At 40.7% G+C, this 20,464-nt stretch overlaps 1 protein-coding gene across 3 annotated transcripts in view; it reads right to left on the reverse strand.

The window, feature by feature from the left end:
- arhgap24 (Rho GTPase activating protein 24) overlaps positions 1–20,464 on the reverse strand; it is a 452,465-nt gene that overhangs the window by 223,856 nt on the left and 208,145 nt on the right. For all 3 annotated transcript variants that reach the window (XM_060826012.1, XM_060826031.1, XM_060826021.1), the window contains exon 3: positions 6,821–6,908. In XM_060826012.1, the coding sequence (XP_060681995.1) occupies positions 6,821–6,908 (88 nt within the window). The remainder of the gene's footprint in view (positions 1–6,820; positions 6,909–20,464) is intronic.

Below are 20,464 nucleotides of genomic sequence, written 5' to 3' on the forward strand. Positions count from 1 at the left end.
ACCAATGATGTTGAATTTCTCCAACAATTTCTGTTTGTATTCCATTGAGGGATGTTTTGTGATTATAGGGGATTCACCGTCAGTGAAGTCGCAAACATACCGTTACCACAAATTAAACAACAAAGGAAACATATGACATTATTTTTTGGAGAAGATCTGTATAATCGAAAACAAATGTCACTGTGAAAGGTACAAGTAACATTTGTTTGGTAGTGTTTGTTGTTAATGCTTATCACACTTGAATGTATTGAATAGCTTCAAGAGATATGCAAAGACAGCAGTGCCAGTGCAGGAGAACTGTAATTAAATATACTGAAAAATCTCTTGTATGTTCAAAGTCTTGCGAGCACTTCCAAAATTTCAATATTTCTTCAAGCATAAATAGAGAAATTTCTATTCATTTACACTGTGAACCATTCACTAAACAAGGCACAAATACATAGAATTTCTGCTAAATGTTTTATTCATTCACTATTGTGTGATAGCAAACTATGAGGAACTCACAACTTGTGTGTATGCCCTGAAACAAAAGAGGTTCAAAATTTAGAAGGTGTTGGTGCAGTGATTGTAACAAGGTCAGCCAGGTGGACCTCATGCAATATGAGTTCCGTGATTGGGGTTGTTAACCTGGGTCCAATCAGGGAGCCCTAGCTGACAGATATAAACCAGAGTCAGGTGGCTCAGTGGTTAGCACTGCAGTCTCACAGCGCCAGGGACCCGGGTTTGATTCCAGCCTCGGGCAACTGTCTGTGTGGAGTTTGCACATTCTCCCCGTGTCTGCGTGGGTTTCCTCCCACAGTCCAAAGATGCGCAGGTCAGGTGGATTGGCCATGCTAAATTACCCATCGCGTTAGGTGCATTAGTCAGAGGGAAGTGGGTTACTCTTCGGAGGGGCAGTGTGGACTTGTTGGACCGAAGGGCCTGTTTCCACACTGTAGGGAATCTAATAATAAAAAATAAATAAACCAGAGTCAGAAGTTCTGTTCATTCTGAGAGCTGGCTCTGAGTGGGCTGGATTGTGTCAAAGACTCTCCATGTGTAAGTAAAGGTTGCCGTGGAGACAGGATACCGGCCTCTATGCAGTTATTTCAGTGGCAGTGAAAGAAAAGTACACTCCTGACGAAATTCACTTGCAACAGTTGTATTTGAGTTGGGGTAAGCATTTCTGGCATTATGTCATTATTTGGGATGTTTGACCCATTTGATCCTGCCATTGAAGAGTGGGCATGCATGTGGAAAGAGTGTGTTATTTTTTCAGGTAAATGACATTGGGGCAGATGAAAAGCTATGACTATTATCTGGTAGCTTGTGGACCCACAGCTTTTTCAATTATTAAGAGCCTAACTTTCCCTGAGGGACCAGATACTAAAACTCTCAAGAGTTGATGGATTTAGTTAAGAAATATTACGATCCCAAACCTCCTCTAATTCTGGGTGCAATTGGTTTTACACAGCAATTTGACAACCAAGGGAATCGTATTGAGATTTTGACTAGGTTGTGATGATTGGCAGAGACATGTGACAGATTTAAATCTTAATGAGATGCTGAGATCCTGTTTGGTATATGGGATGAATGCTACAACCATGAAAAGGTGCAAATTAGCTGATGCCCAAGTGGATTTCAAACAGGCAGTGCAATTGGTTTTATCACTGGAAAAACAGCAAGTGGGGTATATGAGTTGCAGGGTATTCCGATGGAAGTAGACACCCTCACCATTCCAAATGAACTTGGGGAACAGCCCTTGAATGAAGGAAATTGCATAGCCTCACTCAGGACATATCCTGAACAGACAGAATCTAGGTCAGCCCACAGCAAAACCCCAAAACTAAGCCAAGTCTCAGCCAATGGTCAAAATTTTCTTCAGGATCCGGGTTGGCAAGCCATTGTAATTACTGTCAGCATGTGGACTTGAGACAGCTAAAGAGACCTAAATTGAGGAAGAGAATTCCTAGGCCAGTAAACAGGAGAGTGCACACCCTGGAAAGTCTACCTACATCTAGTTTGGAACTGTTAACTTACTTAGCCAAACCAGAACCGATCAAAATAAACATCTGGTTAATGATCACCCGGTTCTAATGGAGGTCGATACCGACACGGCTGTTTCAGTGATTGCAGAATCAATCTTAAACAAAATTTGTTCCGGTCTCCAACCCACAAAGTTGCACAAGACCTCAGTTGGACTGAAAACCTAAACCACAGAACCTTTACAGATTAAAGACTTTGGTTCCGGTCTTTATGAGAAGCAGCTAGTTCAGTTACCACTGATTGTAGAAAAAGACATGGGCCCAAGCATGATGGGCGAAATTGGTTGAGAAATATTCACCTTGATTGGCTTAACGTTTTTCGATTAGAAAATGGCTGCCTAAATGAAGTGCTAATTAAATATCCAGAAGCTTTTCCGAAAGGTTTAGAGACTATCAAAGTAGCCAAGGGCACCTTGTATGATGATCAGGAAGCAAACCCACTATTCTGCAAGGCCTGTTCAGTGTCATTTGCCTTATGGGTAAAAGTAGAGGCAGAAATTAGGAGGCTAGAAAGAGAAGGAAACATCAAACCAGCCCAGTTTGTGGAATAGGCAGCATTGGTTGTACCGATTGTGAAGCCTATCGGGTCAGGTCACATTTGGGGGGATTTTAATCAAACAGTGATGTGTTTTTCACAGCTGAATAAATCCCAATCCCTCACATAGAGGAGTTATACACAAAGCTGGTAAGGGACTGTCCTTCACGAAGCTGGGCATGATCCATATGGTTAGATGAGGATTCACAGAAGTATGGCACAGTTAATATCCATAAGGGTTTGTACCAATATATGAGACTGCCATTTAGGGTTACATCAGGCTGCCATTTTTTAGTGGACAATGGAAAACATTTTACAAGGTCTACCCAGGTCATCATTTACCATAGCATGCTAGTAACAGAGAGTAGCAATAAGGAGCACTTAGAAAACTTGGACATATCCTTAGACCTTTCTCCCAGACAGGTGTATGGCTCAGAAGAGAAAAATGTATGTTCTAGGCACCCAGAGTGACCTACTTGGGCTACAAAGTCGACAAGAATAGGGTACACAGATTGGAAGATGAAGTGAGGATGGTCAAAGATGCCCCACCTCCCACTTCTGCATCAGAGCTTAGACCTTTCCGTGGGCTGGTGATCTATTATGGAAAGTTCATACATAACCTGGCCTCCATCCTGGCACCTGTCAATCAACTCTTAAAAAAGGGTCAGCCTTGGAAATAGTCATGAAGCCATGCCATTGCTTTTAATGAAGTAAAGAAACTGCTATCATATTCTAAGGTGTTAGCACACTCTGATCCCAAGAGAGAAAGGGTGATGCCTCCCCATGCAGCATCAGGGTAGTATGAGCTCATCGGTGGCCCAATGGGGCAGGAATTCCCAACAGCATATGCATCCAGCAGTTCAGCTATTGCAGAATGTATATATGCCCAGTCAGAAAAAGGAGTTTTGTTGGTGGTATTTGGAGTCAGGAAGCTCCACAATACCCCTCCGGATGTAGATTTGTAATAATAATGGACCACAAACTCCTGCTAGGTCTACATAAAGAGAACAAGGCAATGCCGCCCATAGCTTCAGCCAAATTCAGTGGGGGGCTTTAATTCTAAGTGCATAAAATTATAAGTTGAACACTGTCTGGGAGGCCAAGTAGTGAATGTGGATGCCTTGAGCTGCCTCCTGCTGGCAGATACAGCACCAGTGGTACCTCCACTGGAAGAGTCTGTAACAGCTTTAAATTTTCTGGATACACCTCCAGTCACAACTGACAATATCAGACCTCAGACGCAGAAAGATCTGGTCCTGGCAAAACTGAAACAGCTGGTGGTGATGGGGGAGACATAGGAGCCAACACAGCCAGAATTGAAAGCATTTTGGATCTGGAGAGACCAGGTCTCAGTAGAGGATGGCCTATTGTTATGGGGAGCAAAGTTTGCCACTAGATACTGGTTAAACTCCGCCAGGGTCATCCAGGGGTTTCCGAGGTGAGGAATGTTGGCAAGAAGTTATAGTTGGTAGCCAGGATTGAATGCTGACATAGCTCCATTGGGGGGGCAGTGCCCAGAGTGCCAACAAGACAAAAATTACCACCAGCAGCTCCAACACATTTGTAAGAATAGCTGAGTAAATTCTGGACTTGGTTACACATTGATTATGCACATCCTTTCATGGGCTTACTGCTGTTAGTCATTGTAGACACTCACTCAGAGTGGCTGGATGTGCATAGAGTTCATTCATCGAACACAGGGACAATGATAGAAAAACTGTGAGTAGCTTTTGCAATTAATGAACTCCCTGAAATGTTGGTCACAGTTAATAGGCCATTGTTTACCAGCAGGGAATCTGAGTATTTCCTAAAGTCGAACAGTATTTGTGATATAAGGAAAACTCCATACCATCCATCATCCAATGTTCTAGCAAAAAGAGCAGTCCAAACTTTGAAGACTAGACTGAAAGAAACAATCTACAGCTTCACGAGATACCAAACTGTCCCGTTTCATATTTGATTATAGGACCACCCCTCATGCAACTGCAGGGATGGTTCCTGCAGAGTTGCTAATGGGGAGAAGACTCTGCACCAGGTTAAACCTGATCTTCCTGGACCTGAGAGAGGGAGGGTAAAATGGTATCAGGAACGTCATTGCTGGACACAGACTCTGCTAAGTGAGAGAGGCCTGTTGAAGGGCTTTTGTCCAAAACATCGACTCTCCTGCTCCTCAGATGCTGCCTGACCTGCTGCACCTTTCCAGTGCCATACTCTCGACTCTAATCTCCAGCATCTGCAGTCCTCACTTTCATCTAAGTGAGAGAGACAGTTTATTTCAGGGTTCAAAATTTGGTGTAGGAACCACTAGAATGGCCCTGCATGGGTTCGAGGCATGGTCCATGTGAGGTCAGGTCCAGTGACGTTTGAAGTTCAGGTAGGGTGTGACGATCCTGAACAAGCATGTGGACTGTATGAAAGCTGTAAACCTGCTAACGGTGTGGGAGTAAAATTTGCCTTTCCGAATGTTTCAGAATCCAAGGGCCCTCTCTGTCGATCAAGCGTTGAAGAGACCTTTGAATCTGAGATGGATACGGCAGATATTGGTGCCTTTCTTGCCTGAAGAAGAGAATGAGTTTCTTCCAAATGCTCTGGGTGCAAGAGGTGAGCTACTGTGTCTTGCACGTTGCCCATATCAGAGGAACATGACACGGTGCTAAAACGCCACATGAGGAACTACAAAAACAAACACTAGCTAATGTCCTGTGACTCAGAGGGGGAGGGATGCAGTGATTGTAACGAGATCAGCCAGATAGATCTTAGAGACCTTATATGAGTTCCCTGATTGGGACCATTAACCTGGCTGGCAGACATAAACTAGCATCAGAGGTGTGTTCACTCTGCAAGCTAGCTCAGAGGGAGTGGGATCAGTGTGAAGGACTCTCCACGTCTAAACAAAGGGTGACTTGTTGACAAGACACCTGCCTCTGCGGAGTTACTTCAGCTGAATTCAAATTTTCACTTGACATGCTGAGTTTGTGTACCTAAGAGTACATTTGTCCACCTACCTCTGAAAAATAACTTTAAAAGACTGTGGTTCAGGTTTCGACATGAAATGAGCAGCAAGTTGGGGGCCTATGAAAGTGACCAGCAGGCTCCAGGTTAAACAAGGTGAAAGGGCAACCTGAAGAAGCTCAGGATAGGGAGGTTACTCCTCTAGATCAGGTTTTATTCCTACATCCAGAAATAGATAATGCAGCTGTTTCAAATAAAGTGGAGGTCCAATTGTTGTACTTAAGCCACCTTTTAAATATCAGCAAAATTCCTGTCCTCCTCAGACAGGGCCTCACAGATTGCCTGAAAAATGTCAATAAAATTAAAAAGATGTAAGTGCATCTTGACTCCAGTGAAGCCTGATATCTTTTATCCGCTGATATCTTCACCCTGTCTCTGTAAATAGTCTGTTCTGTAGAAAGCCACTTATTGTATGTATTTGTGATAAAAGACATGTGTATGCACTTTTTCCATGCTTCTAGACTTGGTCCAAGGATGAAGGCCTGTGCAGTAAACACTTTCTATGAGGAAGTGGGGAGGGGAGCTTCTTTAGTGCGAAAAGGAAAAGCAGAAATTTGCTCATGCTTACCTTACAGCTCCTGGTAACAACTCCCAAGGAAAACATAGTGCGTAACTGGCAGAATAGATTTGGAACAGAGCAGAAGAATTTAAGACTATGGGACTTTGAAAATAAGTCATGGGAGTATTTATTGCCATCAACTTGTTTATAATGAAATCCTTGCACATGATAAAGGCAGCGTCTCTGGATTTCATTCTAACAAGATGTGTTTAACTGATTCACAATAAAAAAAAATACAAGCACCCACATTGTTACATATTGCTGTAGTGTGCTGGCTGATTGCAATAATTTTCACCACAGGTTGTTGAAATAAATATATGGTCATGAAAAATTTACCACAGCTTGTTGTGAGATTATTAAGTGATTTGACCATGCAAAAGACTAGAAAATAGACTGCTATAACTTTCAGTACTTTAAAACTGTTTTTTTTTCAGTTTGGATACCATTCATTCTAAATGCTGTGAAATAGTTACCTTTCTCTTGGTCATAATTCGAATGTTATGCATCTTTTTGAACCAGCTCTATATCCCCTAGCTGGAAAAATAGTAGCTTCACTTTTTCAATTCAATATATTTCAGAAAGGACAGCAGTGTTTTGATAGGTGATGTATGATCATCTTTGACATCTCTATGTGCCATTGGGTAATCATACAACATGATTGCCAGATGAAAAAAACATAATGTCTCTTACCAGGCACAATTTCAAAAAGGAACTTCCTGGACTCATCTCCATTGCATGAGTGCTCAGTGACATTATTTCCAGGCAAGAAAATGGTCCCCTGTAAAACAGATCAAATGATATTGTTAAAAAGAGGTCCTGCATGGGATAACAAGCTGCAAATGAGAGTAATGTAGGTTATGTAATTATGAACAAGCTATAAAAAAAGTTGAGCACTTTTCAGTAATTCACATTGCTGTTTCAAATTATTAATAAGCAGGAATTTTATTGGATAATGTTATGGCTATCAATATTAATTGAGAAATAAAAATTGAAGCACTGTATACAATGTTGGGATTTCCCAAAATACTTACAGCCAATGAAATATTGTTGAGATATATTCAGTGCTGTCATTTAGGAAATGTGTAATGAGGCTTGACTGGATCGATTGATGTTCTGGAATAACTGCACCCAAGAAAATGCATAGCTCGATTGATAGCTATGACCTATTTTGTCAATTGCAGAATGCTTCTGCACACAAAATAAAGTGGCTTGGTGTACATAGCTTCTATTGTTGAGACTTGAAACATATGGATGATAGATACTTTTATTGGGTTGTACTAAAACAGCTTTATTTTAAATGAAGTCAAAAGGTATGAGTGAATGATTTGCTTTTTAGCTACCGTGACTCTCAGGTTTATTGGCTCTGCATATTGGATAAAAGGATATGGACAGTGTAGCTTGGAGGGGACGGGCTAGGAAGTGGGGAGAATAAAGCAGTAGCCATGAAGGGTGTGAGAGGCCACAAATTGGTGAGTGCAAGGGCATAGCTTGTGACCTGACCTTTTAAATATTCCCTCATCTAGATATGGTTCATGACGTAAACACAGAGGTTGCTGGAAAAACTCAGCAGGTCTGGTAGCAGCTGTGAAGAGAAATCAGAGTTAACATTTCAGGTCCAGTGACCCTTCCTCAGAATTGATGGCAGTTAGGAAAATGTCAGTTTTTATTGCAGAGGGTGAAGTGGGGGAGGGAGTAAGGAGTAAATGATCGGTGATTGAGGATAGAGCACAAAGAGAGGCAAGAACAGTTAGGACAGACAAAGTCGATAATGATCTGGCTGGGAGGGTGAACAGCTGTTAATAGAGATTGTTAGCCACTAACAATGTGTTGTGTGTAAGAGCAGACTGTGTGATCAAAAGACCTGGTGCGTGGGGTGCGGGCTACGACATAGTAAACCCTAAAGTTTTTGAACTCTATATTGAATCCAGAGGCTGTAAATCCCCAAGTAGAAATTGAAATGTCATTCTTCCAGCTTACTCTGAGCTTACTCTGAGATACTGGCCAGCAAAGACACCACCAATCAAGAAAACTGATTGGATTAAAAGCAGATAAGCACCCAGGGCCTGATGGCCTGCAGCTTAGGGTATTAAATGGAACTACAGTAGAGATAGTGGGATGCATTAGTTATGATTTTCCCAAATTCCTTGTAAAGGTACCAGTGGATTCTAGAAACATGTTAATATGACACCCTTATTCAAAAAAGGTGATTGGAAGGAAATAGGAAAACATGGTTCAGGCACTTTGACCTCTGTAGTGGGGGAGTTGCTGGAGTTAATCATAAAGGAAAAGCTAACTGAATACTTGGAAAAACAAAGCTCAGTTCACCAATATCAGTACAGTCTCATGAAGAGTACATCATGCTTGACAAACTTGCTGGAGTTCTTTGAGGATGTAATCAGCAGAGTGGATAATGGGGATCCAGTAGATGTGGCATATCTAGACTTACAGAAGGCATTTGACAAGATGCTGCATAAAAGACTGATCCAGATAGTTCGATCCAGGGGTTAGGGGTAGAGTATTGGCTTGAATAGAGGATAAGCTGACTGGCAGAAAGCTGAGGGTCTTTACGCAGAGAGTTGTGACTACATGGAATGTGTTACCAGCTGCCGTGGTGGACGCAGAGTCATTAGGGACATTTAAGTGACTGCTGGACATGCATAGAGATAGCAGTGAGTTGAGGGGTACTTGGCTAAGTTATTATATTTTACATTAGGATTAAACCTTGGCACATCATGGGCCAAAGGGCCTGTTCTGTGCTGTACTTTTCTATCTTCCATGTTCTATGGTAAATGAGTCCTTCTCTAGATGGTGAACAATAACTAGCGGGCACCACAGGATTCAGTTCTCGGACTTAAACTATTTACAATCTATGTCAATGATCTGCAAAAAGGGTCAAAGTGTAACATAGCAAAGTTTGCCAGTGATACTAAATAGATTGGAAAACAGGCAGTGATGAGGAGATAAAGAGTTTACAGAAGGGTATTGATAGGTGAGGAGAATGGGCCAGATTCTGGCAGATGGAATTTAATGTGGATAGGTGCATGTTGTCCATTTTATCTGAAAAAATAAAATGGCAAATAATTATTTAAATGGGAGGCAGATTCAAAGTGCATCAGTGCAGAGGGATCTGGGCATCTTTGTACATGAATCACATGAATTTCATGCAGGTGCTGCATGAAATATGAAAGGCAAATAGCATCCTGGTATTTATTCCAAATTTATTTATTATTAAAAGTAACGAAGTGTTAAAATTATATAGGGCACTGGGGAGACCACATCTGGACTATTATGTCCATTTGGTCTCCCTGCTTGAGAAAGCATGCGGTGGCACCGGCGGCAGTTCAGAGGAGATTCACCAGGTTAATCCCAGGAATGAAAGGGCTACTGTACAAGGAGGGGATGAATAGCTTGGGCTTGTACTCACTAGAGTTCAGAAAAATAAGGGGGTGATCTGATTGAAGTATATAAAACTCTAAAGGGGATTGAGAAGATGGGCATTGAACAGATATCCCCCCCTTGTGGGAGTTTAAATACTGTGTTCTATGATCATGCCCCACTTCTGTACTCACTAGAGTTCAGAAGAATGAGGGAGGATCTAATTGAAATATATAAAATGCCAAACGTGTTTGACAAGGTAGATGTTGAGCAGATGATTCCCCCTGTCAGAACATCTCAAATGTGAGGTCATAGAAACCAAGTGAGAAGAATTGGGTTCAAAACTGAGATGAGGAGAAACTATTTCTCCCAGAGGGTTGTCAATCTGTGGAACTCACTGCCCCAGAGTGGACTGCAGGCAGAACCAATCAACAGATTCAAGAAAGAGATACATATATTTCTGATAAAAAATACGATAAAGGGCTATGGGGAGCAGGTAGGAAAGTAGAGTTGAGACCAGGAGAAGATCAGCCAGCATCATGTAAAATGGCAGACCAGGCTTGAAGATCTGAATTGTTCACTCCTGCTGTTTATTCCTATATTCCTAAATGTTAGTTATAATCTTTACTATTAAAACATTTGTAGTGTTGATCATGGATACAGTCACTGAGAGATCGAAACGTAATGGTGATTCATCCATCTCCATTATAGCAAATTTATTGAAGCAACATTTCATAAAACAGACAAAGTTAAAGCACGTTTCACAATAAGACTAGTGAGCAGCTACTTTCTAATGCAGAGCTTCAAGCTGAAGAAGTGGAGATGTGGTCAGCCAGTTTGAATTGCCACATTGCTGACCACTTGTCTGAATCACTGACCGATCAGGTGCACACACTCAACATGTTGATATTCTCCATCCTGTCATCAAACCAGAGGCCACACCAGAAGCAATGCTTGGAACACCACAGGTCTTTACAGAGGATCCTCCCACAGCTCGAACACAAATGCACAGAACAATAGTGTCAGAGCTTCGGGAATTTATTTCCTCATGTCACATTGCTCATGACCAGCATCTTGAACACAGGGTTCATCATAACAATAAGGAACTGAGCAAGTGACTGCAACTGCAATGTGATTGTCACATTGCTGATTTAATGGTTTGAAACAATAGTAAGAAAATGAGAGTTTTTTTAAAAAATGTTGCTTTAAGGTCACTTTGTGATGTAACACTCAGCAAGTGCAAATCAATCTGATATAGAGTGTGCCATATTCCTATTAGATTTTCAATAATGTCAGTTGTGAAAAGGTCTTCAACCATAAAAAGACATTTTATTTTCCAAAGAAACCGTTTCATCACTGACCGTCCCTCCCAGGATCATTTTAGAAGTGTGATCTTCACTGATGATTGTACAGTACATTTCTAGCTTCTCAGTGTAAAAGTCTGAAGAACTGGACAGAATCTTGCCTTGGGCTTGTAAGTGATAAGTAATCTACATGCCAGACAATTGTCACTTCTAACAACAGAATCTAAACATCTCCCCTTGACACTCAACAGCATTGCCATCACTAATGTAATCATCACCAATATCTTGGATCTGTGACAAATAGCAAATTTGATTTTCCGAAGTCTCTCCAGCACCACCAAGGCACGAGCTGGGAACATTATGCCCATGCTCTCGACTTCCCTCGATGTGCGCTAGTCCAACACTGAACAGGTTAGACACTGTCTAGGGTGAAGAAACCATTTGATTGGTTCCCTATCCACCACCAATGCCCACTGGTAGCAGTGATTAACCATGAAAAGATCATCTGACCACGTCTTTTTCAATATCAGCCTTCAACCCTGCAACCAGTACCATAGGGAAGACCAAGGACTGTACAGCATTCAATCACCACCAGAGAGGTTTCCTCCACCAATGAGTGAAGCAAAAAGTCATCATTAGTTTGCAATGGCAGAGTGTGACTTTTCTGCTATTTTTCTCAAAATAAATGGCACCTTGATAGATACATGAATAGGAAGGATTTTTTTGTCATAGAATCCCTACAGTGTGGAAACAGGGCATTTGGCCCAACAAGTCCATACCGACCCTCTGAAGAGTAACCCACCCAGACCCATTCCCCAACCCTATTATTCTACATTTACCTCTGACTAACGCACCAACCTAAACCTTACTGAACACTATATGGACAACTTATGGACCAATTGCTGGCAAAGGGACTAGATCAGATTGAGATTTCTGGTCAGTGCAAATGAGTTGGCCCAAAGAATCTGTTTCCAGGCTGCCTGATTCTATGACTCCATACTCAATTCTGTACAACATATGGAAGAAGGTTTCAGATGGTGTTTTCCATCTCTCCACCCAAATTTGGCGGCAAACACATCCCCACTGATTGCGGCAGCCCGTGGTCACGTAATGCTCTAAGTAATGCATTAATTGACTGGTGATAGGACAATTACTCCTTATTCAGGTGAATATCCCATCTTAGAGCTTGCAGCCATTCTCTTTGATCGGCAGCTCTATAATTCCTGTAGCACAGTGACATGAACAGCCAAGACAGGGACTACAAGCAGACTCTAAATTCCAGAGTTTAGGTCTGCGTGGGTGCAGGGGCCCTCATAAGGAGAGGGAAAGTGTGGTCCAGAGGAGTGCAGAAATCAGGTTTTGTGGTCTTCATGAAGAGCATGGGGTTGAAGGAGCATTCACCCAGAGTAGGGACCTTTAAAGAATCTGCTCCTTGTTCAACAATAAGCAACTCCTCTCTTGTGTCTCCACTGACTTTCTATGGTCCACGCGGCACAGCTCTGGAATGTGATGGAATACTCGCCTGGATGAATGCCATTCCAACAACTCTCACGAAGATTGACACCATCCAGGAGAAAGCAGCCCATTTGATTAGCACTCAGTTAACAATCTTCAACATTGAGTCCCTTTACTACAAACACACAGTGTCAGCTTGGACCATGGACAAGATGCAATGCTCTGACTCAGTAAGGCTCCTTCAACAGCACCTTCTAAATGTGCAACCTCCACCATCTAGATGGACAAGAGCAGTAGATACATGGGAAGACCAACATCTGTCAGTTTCCCTGCAAGTTATTCACTATCCTGACTTGGATATATTGCCATTCTTTTAATGTCACCACCAAATTTTCATGAACATTTAGGGAGATTATGCCAAGATCCCATAAATGGATGAATGAAGAAACTTTCCCAGACCTTTCCTAACAATGAATATCCGATCCTTTTATCATCGTCATCAACTGAAAAGAGCCTAATTTTTCACACAATTCTTCTTCAGCTCTAATCTCTTATTCTTAATATCCCACAATTCGTAGTTTAAGGATATTTCAAAAATGTGACCATAAATCTGCACAATATCCCAATATATTGTAAAATTCCAAGTCACATATTTGTGTTTCTGTTCAATAATCTCCTATAAATTTCCTGTTACGGTTGAAATTTAATCCGTATTGAAGCCAGAAATGTTGATCAAATTCTCAGTGGTAAACTCTCTGCTGTCTGAAGGGATGGTGAACATTGCAGCATTATTGAGCTGCTGATATTGTGCTGAAATATGAGTGATGCTGATGTTACAACTGGGCAAGTCAGATCCCAGAATGAAATTTGGCTTGATAGAAAATGTGATGGTCACTTACTGAAACACAAGCACACATGGCTGCAGATTCTCTTCCATAATATTAAAAAAAAGTTCATCATATAAACAGGAAAACAACCCAAAAAAAAGGGTGTTTAAATATAGGAGGGTTTAGAAAAATCCAATAATACACAGTGAACACAATTATCACTATTCTCCAAAACCATCATTTCACAATTTCACATCCAGCAAAAATACCCACGTCAAACCATTAAGTTTGACTCAACTAATTCTGCCCAGTTCTTTCCTGTGAACAGTGAATTCTTCTTTGAATACTCAAGATTTAAAGCTTATACCTTCTCAGTCTTGTAATAATCTGCACATTTTTTACCAAATACTCCTGGTCTAGAAGTTATACAAACAAAGTTTCTACTGGAGTAGCTTATACCCTGAACTCTCCTATTCTCTTATCTGGTAGGGAAATTATTTCAACCAGTCAGGTCTCCTCTGAACTGTTGAAAAGCTTCCAATCTCTGAGTTTCCTCAAGCTAAAATCAATCCTTGATTACTCTAAACCAAAAACAAGTTAATGGCCTTTTACATTTACACTGTTGGTCAGAAACCCTGCACAGTACTAATATATTTCATTAACCCTCAGGGGGGTCCCTACTCTCTGACACATATTGGATGAGGTCAATGTTGAGAAGGACTGATTTATTTACTTTGTTTTAAAAGCGTTCAGAAAAATAACCAATACCATATGCCATTATTTTTAAAACCAAATTCTAAAAATTGCTAACTGCATGATAAAGTTATCAAGAAACGGATTTAGACTTCCTCAATGTCTCAGTCTCTGAAAGTATTATGTCATATAGAAACAGATCCCAGAATCTGAGCTTGAGTAGCTGATTTCAGGTGAATTTAATGTTGGAAATAGCATGGTGGACTTCGACTTCCATCACTCATGCGGAAAAATAAATGTCAGCGACCTCTGCTGGAATGTATGGAAGGTGTGTGTGGATGTTGAGTGAGGAGAGAATAGAGCTGTAGTTCCTTTATTCTCAATGTTTGCCAAGAAACTACTTGAACAAGATATCACAGAGGGCTGGCAAGATCTTTGCATCGTTTTATAAGGCTTCCTCTTCAGGACAACTTTGAAGATTAGGCCATTGTAAACTTACTCTTTTATAAAAATGCATTTATTATTTTTAAAATGATTAAATTGTATTAATTCATTTATGTGCATATCTCTGAATTGGTCAGAATTTCTTGGCCATTCTTAATTTCCCAGAGGGCACTTTAAAGTCACCACATTGCTGTGGATGCAGAGTCACATGTAGGCCAGATGGGGACAACAGCTTCCTTCCCTCAAGGATATTCATTGACTTTTTTACCCAACAATTGGCAACTGTTTCATCGTCATCATGAGACAATTAATTCCAATGTTGTAAAACTTCAATCTCTACCCAAGGCACGACTTGAGCTCAGGCTCCCAGAGCAATACCAGGAACTCTAGACTAATAAGCTAGTGATAAAACCACTAGGCCATTGCCTCCCACGCCACCATTGTTTAGCTCAACTGTTGTCCTCTCGGTTTTAATGCTTTATTATTTGTGGGGAAGTTTAGCATTTAATACTCGCTATTAATCTAAGTTTATGAAAAACCAAAATTGTAATTACCAAACAGATTCACAGAAACTTTTAAAAGCAATAATTATATTGACACACTTCACATCTTCCCATTCTTTAATTAAATGAATTAAAAGCTGATGTTCATCAGACTGATGTTTGCCATTAATAAAGGGGAAAGCAGCTTAACAATAGACTCGGGCACCTTTCCAGAGAATTTATATTCTTGATCCAATATTTTCTTTGAGGTGAACAATTGTTCAAACTGGATCAGAGTTTGGTTTCCAATGTGCTAAGAGAAATTAAATCATCACTAACTCAACAAGTAAGAATGCACATCCTACATGATCTTCATCTTAAATGTTAAATCAAACCTCAACCAGAATTAGATTTTTTTCAAAGCTTAACTGACCTCTCATCCAGACTTGACTGAGGAGTTTATCATTTTTTCTTTCAAATGAAGCCCTCAGTATAAATCCTGCTTATGCTCATTTAGCATAAAGCTGTCCTAAATTGAACAACAACTTGTATTTGTACAGCACTCAAAGCAGAAATATAATGAGACAAAAAAAATCAACAATCAACCAAAGGAGGAGTGACTAAACCCTTTGCCAAGGAAAGGCTTATGGAGGAAATGGGGCTTAAAGAAAAATTATAGAGCTTCTCCTTCGGCAACCTCTCAGGATTGAGGATGACTTTCTTCCACTTCCATCTCATGTGTGCTGAGGTGACCAAATGGTCATTAGTGGTTATTTTGCCACATTTAGGGGATGATCTAATCTCTCTAGAAATATATCCCCTACTTATGGAAAATGTATTGTGAGAGGAAATACAAAAATTCAAGGTAATCTCTGGATCCGGAGTCAACATTTATTTACCATCTATGATCATACTTGGATTGGGATGAATTCCTGAACGTGCACATTGCAGTTTCTGGGAGGAACAATAAACAGGGTAGCATCAACCTGGCGATGCAATGATTCTCAACCCTTAAAATTGTTGATTGTGGCATGGCAGGCTTTGTGCAGCTATTCCAGATCATTGACTGATTCGATTTCATCATGGCTGGTCTGATTCTCCATAGTGAGTGTGGTTTGAATCTCCAGACCTGTGAATACTGGCAGGCTTACTACTGGCGCACCATTGATATCTACCAGGGAGAAGATTTCAAAATCCAAGATGAACTTGCCTGTTGGCACTGCACAGAATTGATGATCCACGATATGCTGCAAGATGGTCTCTTGTAGGTTATGCCATGGGGAACTTGTCAGGGGAACATGTTGTTTAGGGCCCTCCTGTGTCAATTTGGCTTTCAGGATGTGGTATCCTGTCCTCTGGGGACATACAATGCTAATGCTTGTAAAAGTTTTTGATGGCCTTATATCATCAACACGATGTGCTAGGTTGACATTATGAAAAGATTAGTCATCTTTCCAACAGCACTGCCTACACATGTCAAATGGATGGATCACAACCTGAACATGAACATCCTTCAGGAAGTAGGTGCTGTGAACACAGAGACAAGGATTCTGTCACAACAACTCCAGTGGACACGCTGAGTGTCAAACACACCTTCTGAAGTGTGCTGAATGCTTCCAAACTTGTGATCAACCAAATATCATAGGATAAGCAAGAAGTGTTTAAAAATGCCCAGGAAATCCACCAAAAAAAATGTCATGACTGTCTTCACACTCAACAGCTGGAAGAGAGTGCGCTAGATTACCTGTGAGAGAGAGCTCAGCTTCACCGAGGTGTCGCTGGCTTTGAAATAAGGCAGATGAAGGTGACCAAGATATATGAACAAGCATCAGCTCAAGAAACCGTGCAACCCTCGATGACAATGGGCTGACTAACTTCTTTTCCTCTGTGAATGCTGTTTCTCCCTTTACTTTCCCTTCTTCCTCTTCAGTCTTGTACTCATATCATCCCTATTTTACACCTTTTCTTCCTTATTCTTCAACAGTCATAATTAATCCTCAATCACATCCTGAATTAATAACCGCTCTGCTTCCAAACACACACTCGGCAGATTTTAATAACTCCACAACGTTTTGTTTTGTGCAGGGGGAGACATTTAGTTCAGCAGGATGAGGTGCTGATAGTGACCCTGCCATCTTTCTTTATATCTGCTCTGACTCAGAGCATGGTGGGAAAACCAGCAGAAGACCATCCAGTTCATTTCTAATTGAGGACCTTCAGTGGACAATTAATGTCCACTACACAGCCTCATCCCTCTGCCGCCAGTATTAATGCAGCAGCAGGATATAAAGGCTCAGTACGCAGGGAAAATGACAATCAAATCTGTATGGATTTTCTTGTATCTTCTGGGGGCTCCCTTGTCCTTTGGTATTCAGTATTTTATCGAGAAGCTTGAGATCAGGATTGGGAAAGCCACTGAGACACTGCTTGTCCTCACTCATGACTCCATCCCTGTAACATCATCTACAAACCCCATTCACATGGCATTACTGTCAGCAGAGCTACAAGCTTCTGATTGGCTGGCAGCTTGCAATGGGAGGGACTTACAACATTGGCGGCCTCAATGACCATTTACCGCTGCACACTTGAGTGCCTGATCGCAACTTATTATGGCAGACTTTTCATAAGATATGAGGCAGAGTTCTTACTGGCTTTCCATCTCTAGGCAGAAACCTTTGCTGCATCCATCAAATACAGACTTTAGGAAACTTCCTGCCTCCCAGCTTTTCAATACTAAAGTTCCAGTGCAGAGCTATGACTCTTCCCTTTGGTAATTCAACAGGCATGGATCATAATAACACACACAGCTTTTTCCACAATGGTAGGCTACCTAGAAAGTCAGAATCATGAGAATTCCAAGACAAAGAAACACCTTTAAACATACTATTGAATGGCATAATTTCTTGAACACAACTGTAGAGTGGAAGCAAACTAGCAAAACCGCATTATTTCTAAGACAGGAGATCTAATTCTCTTCTAAAATAGATTCGAAGTATTGGAACTTCATGGCTCACAATCTAATGTGCAGCCTAGCATTGTGCCTGCCTGATGGTATCTTCCAATTCCATTGTTTTCTTCTCTATGTGTTTCAGTGCCTTATTATTAAAGGTGGCTGAAAGCTCAACTACTAAATGGGGATCTATTATAATCTATATTTCAACAGAACACATTATATTGACGATGTATGACAAGAGGGACAATCATATTTAAATGAATCGTTCAAAAGTTAGAATTTGAACAAATGAATATATTTCAAATTTGGGATCTGAATTTGGATTTGGAATTTTGGGAGGTCAGTTAATTTCCATGGCACAAATCCATAATGGACAGGAATCAGACAAAGCTTTAAATTTTGGTCAAATTGAGGCAAAAATTGAGGCAAAACACCAGGGAAGCTTCTGCGGTCATATATAAGTTATAAGATATGGAAATATTGAATAAGAATAGAGTAGATCATTTGGGCCTTTGAGCCTGTACCATTCAGTATGTTCATGACTGAACTGACTGTCTCCTTAGCTCCATGTTACTGCCTGGGCCCTATTCCCCATGATGCCCCTGTTAATCAAAATTCTGTCTCAATCCATCTTAAGTATATTCAATGATCCCACCTCGACTCCCCTCTGGGGAAGAGAATTCCAGAGACAAAGAGCTCTCTGGGACAAGAAACCTTATTCCTCTACCTCTTAAATGGGACACCCATCACTTTGAAACTATGTCCCCTAGTTCCTGATCCCCAGGGTCATCTAATCATTAACCCTCTGAAACTTCCTGAACAACATATTTCAGTAAGATCAGACAGCAGTAAAAGTACCCTCGCCAAGTTTGTAGATGATACAAAAAGAGGTAGGAAGGCAAATAGCGAGGAGAACAAAAAGGATACAGACTGGTTAAGTAAGTTGGCAGTAACTTGGTTGACGGAATATAATGAAGGAAAATATGAGGTCATGTACTTTGACAGGAAGAATAGAAGAGCTGAACACTCCCTAAATGATGAAAGACTGAAGAAATCTTTAGAGCAGAGTGATTGGGGATCCTCCTCTGTGAATTACATTTGGCCAGCAGATAACAGGGGAGACAAATAAAATGTTGGCCTTTATTTCCAAGTAAATGGAATATAAAATCCAGGAGGTCTTGCTAAAACTACACAAGGCACCAGACAGACCACACTGGAATACTCTGAGCAGTTGTGTTTACTTTATCTAAGGATGGATACACTGACATTGGAGGCAGTCCAGAACAGGCTCACCATGTTGATTGCAGGTATGGAAGGATTTTCGCATTAGAAGAGGTTGAGCAGGTTGGGTGTGCTTATTGGGGTTTGTAAAAATGAAAGATGATTGTTTTTTAAACATACGATGCTTAGGAAGGTTAACAGAGTAAATGCTGAGAAGTTGTTTCTCCTTGTGGAAGAGACGAGGAGCAGCACGCATAACCTCAGAGTAAGGCATTGCCCAGTTAGGACAAGATGCAAATGATTTTTTTTTCTCTCAGTCGTGAATCTACGCAATTTATCACAGAGAGCTGTAGAAGCTGGGCTATCCAGTATATTCATGGCCTAGATTGTCAGATTTTTAATCAGTAAGACAAAAAAAAGTGTTCTGGGGTAAAAGCAGAAAAATGGAGTTGAGGATCATTAGAGCAGCAATGATCTCATTGAACGATGGAACAAATTAGATGAGCTGAATAACTACATCTGTTCCTACATTTTATGGTCTAATGAAAAATGACTGTTTAAATAGTACATGGTGTCATAATTCCTTCATTTGAGAAAAGCATAGAAGAAAATTGAGTGAAGCCAGAATGAAATCACCATTTTAAATACAATTCTAAGTACAATCACAGCATTGGAAGCTCAGACAAAAGACAGCTAAAGAAAAGATATTTATCTGGTCTGGAATTAAACCAGATCTCAGAGATGAAAGAACAATAAATTGCTGTACAATTTCAATCACAAAATTATTCTGTCTTCTCCCCTTGTAGATGAATTCCCACATTCTACTCTACAAAAATAGAAATCATTGGAATTAATTTTCCAAAACCACAAATGTGTGGAACAGTATTGTACTAATTAACCAGGCTTCTTTTATTGAAAGCATTTTTAAAGAGCTACTGGTTAGTGGAGCCGGATATAAAAGCATTAATCAAAGTAATCTGCTCAAACCTTTCAGGCTAGTTCATCAGAGTAGCTTTCATTTATTGGGCTTCACTGCTATCCAAGAACCTGTTGCTAACTGTACGATTTTATAATCAATCATTTGCTTGCACATTAACTTGTAAGTGAACCTTAATGTTTATGACCCTGAGTGAAACCGTCATTGGCACATGTTTTACAAAGTACCTCTCAAAGCAGTCATTGAAAGCAGCTGTTAATGAGCCAATTAATTTCTGAGCAGTTAATATTAATAGAGTTAGTGTCAGCTGTGGCTTAGTTGTGGTGGCACTCTCACCTTTGGGTCTGCAGAATCAAGCCTCTCTCCAGGTTCTGAGTGCAAAAATGATGACTGTCACTCCAATATAGTACTGAAGGAGTCCTACACTGTTGCAATTGCTGTCTTTTGAAAGCGACATTAAGCCAACATCCCATCGGCCTTCTCGGTCAGATGTAAACCATTTTATGACACTATTTTGAAGAAAAGCTGGGGAATTATCCTCAGTGTCCTGGTCAATATGTATCCCTCAATCAACATCATTAAAAGCACAGACTACCTGATCATTACCCATTTGTTGTTAGAGAAAAATTGTTATGTAAAAGTT

Source organism: Hemiscyllium ocellatum, chromosome 1, assembly GCF_020745735.1.
Source record: "Hemiscyllium ocellatum isolate sHemOce1 chromosome 1, sHemOce1.pat.X.cur, whole genome shotgun sequence".
Classification (NCBI taxonomy): Eukaryota; Metazoa; Chordata; class Chondrichthyes; order Orectolobiformes; family Hemiscylliidae; genus Hemiscyllium; species Hemiscyllium ocellatum.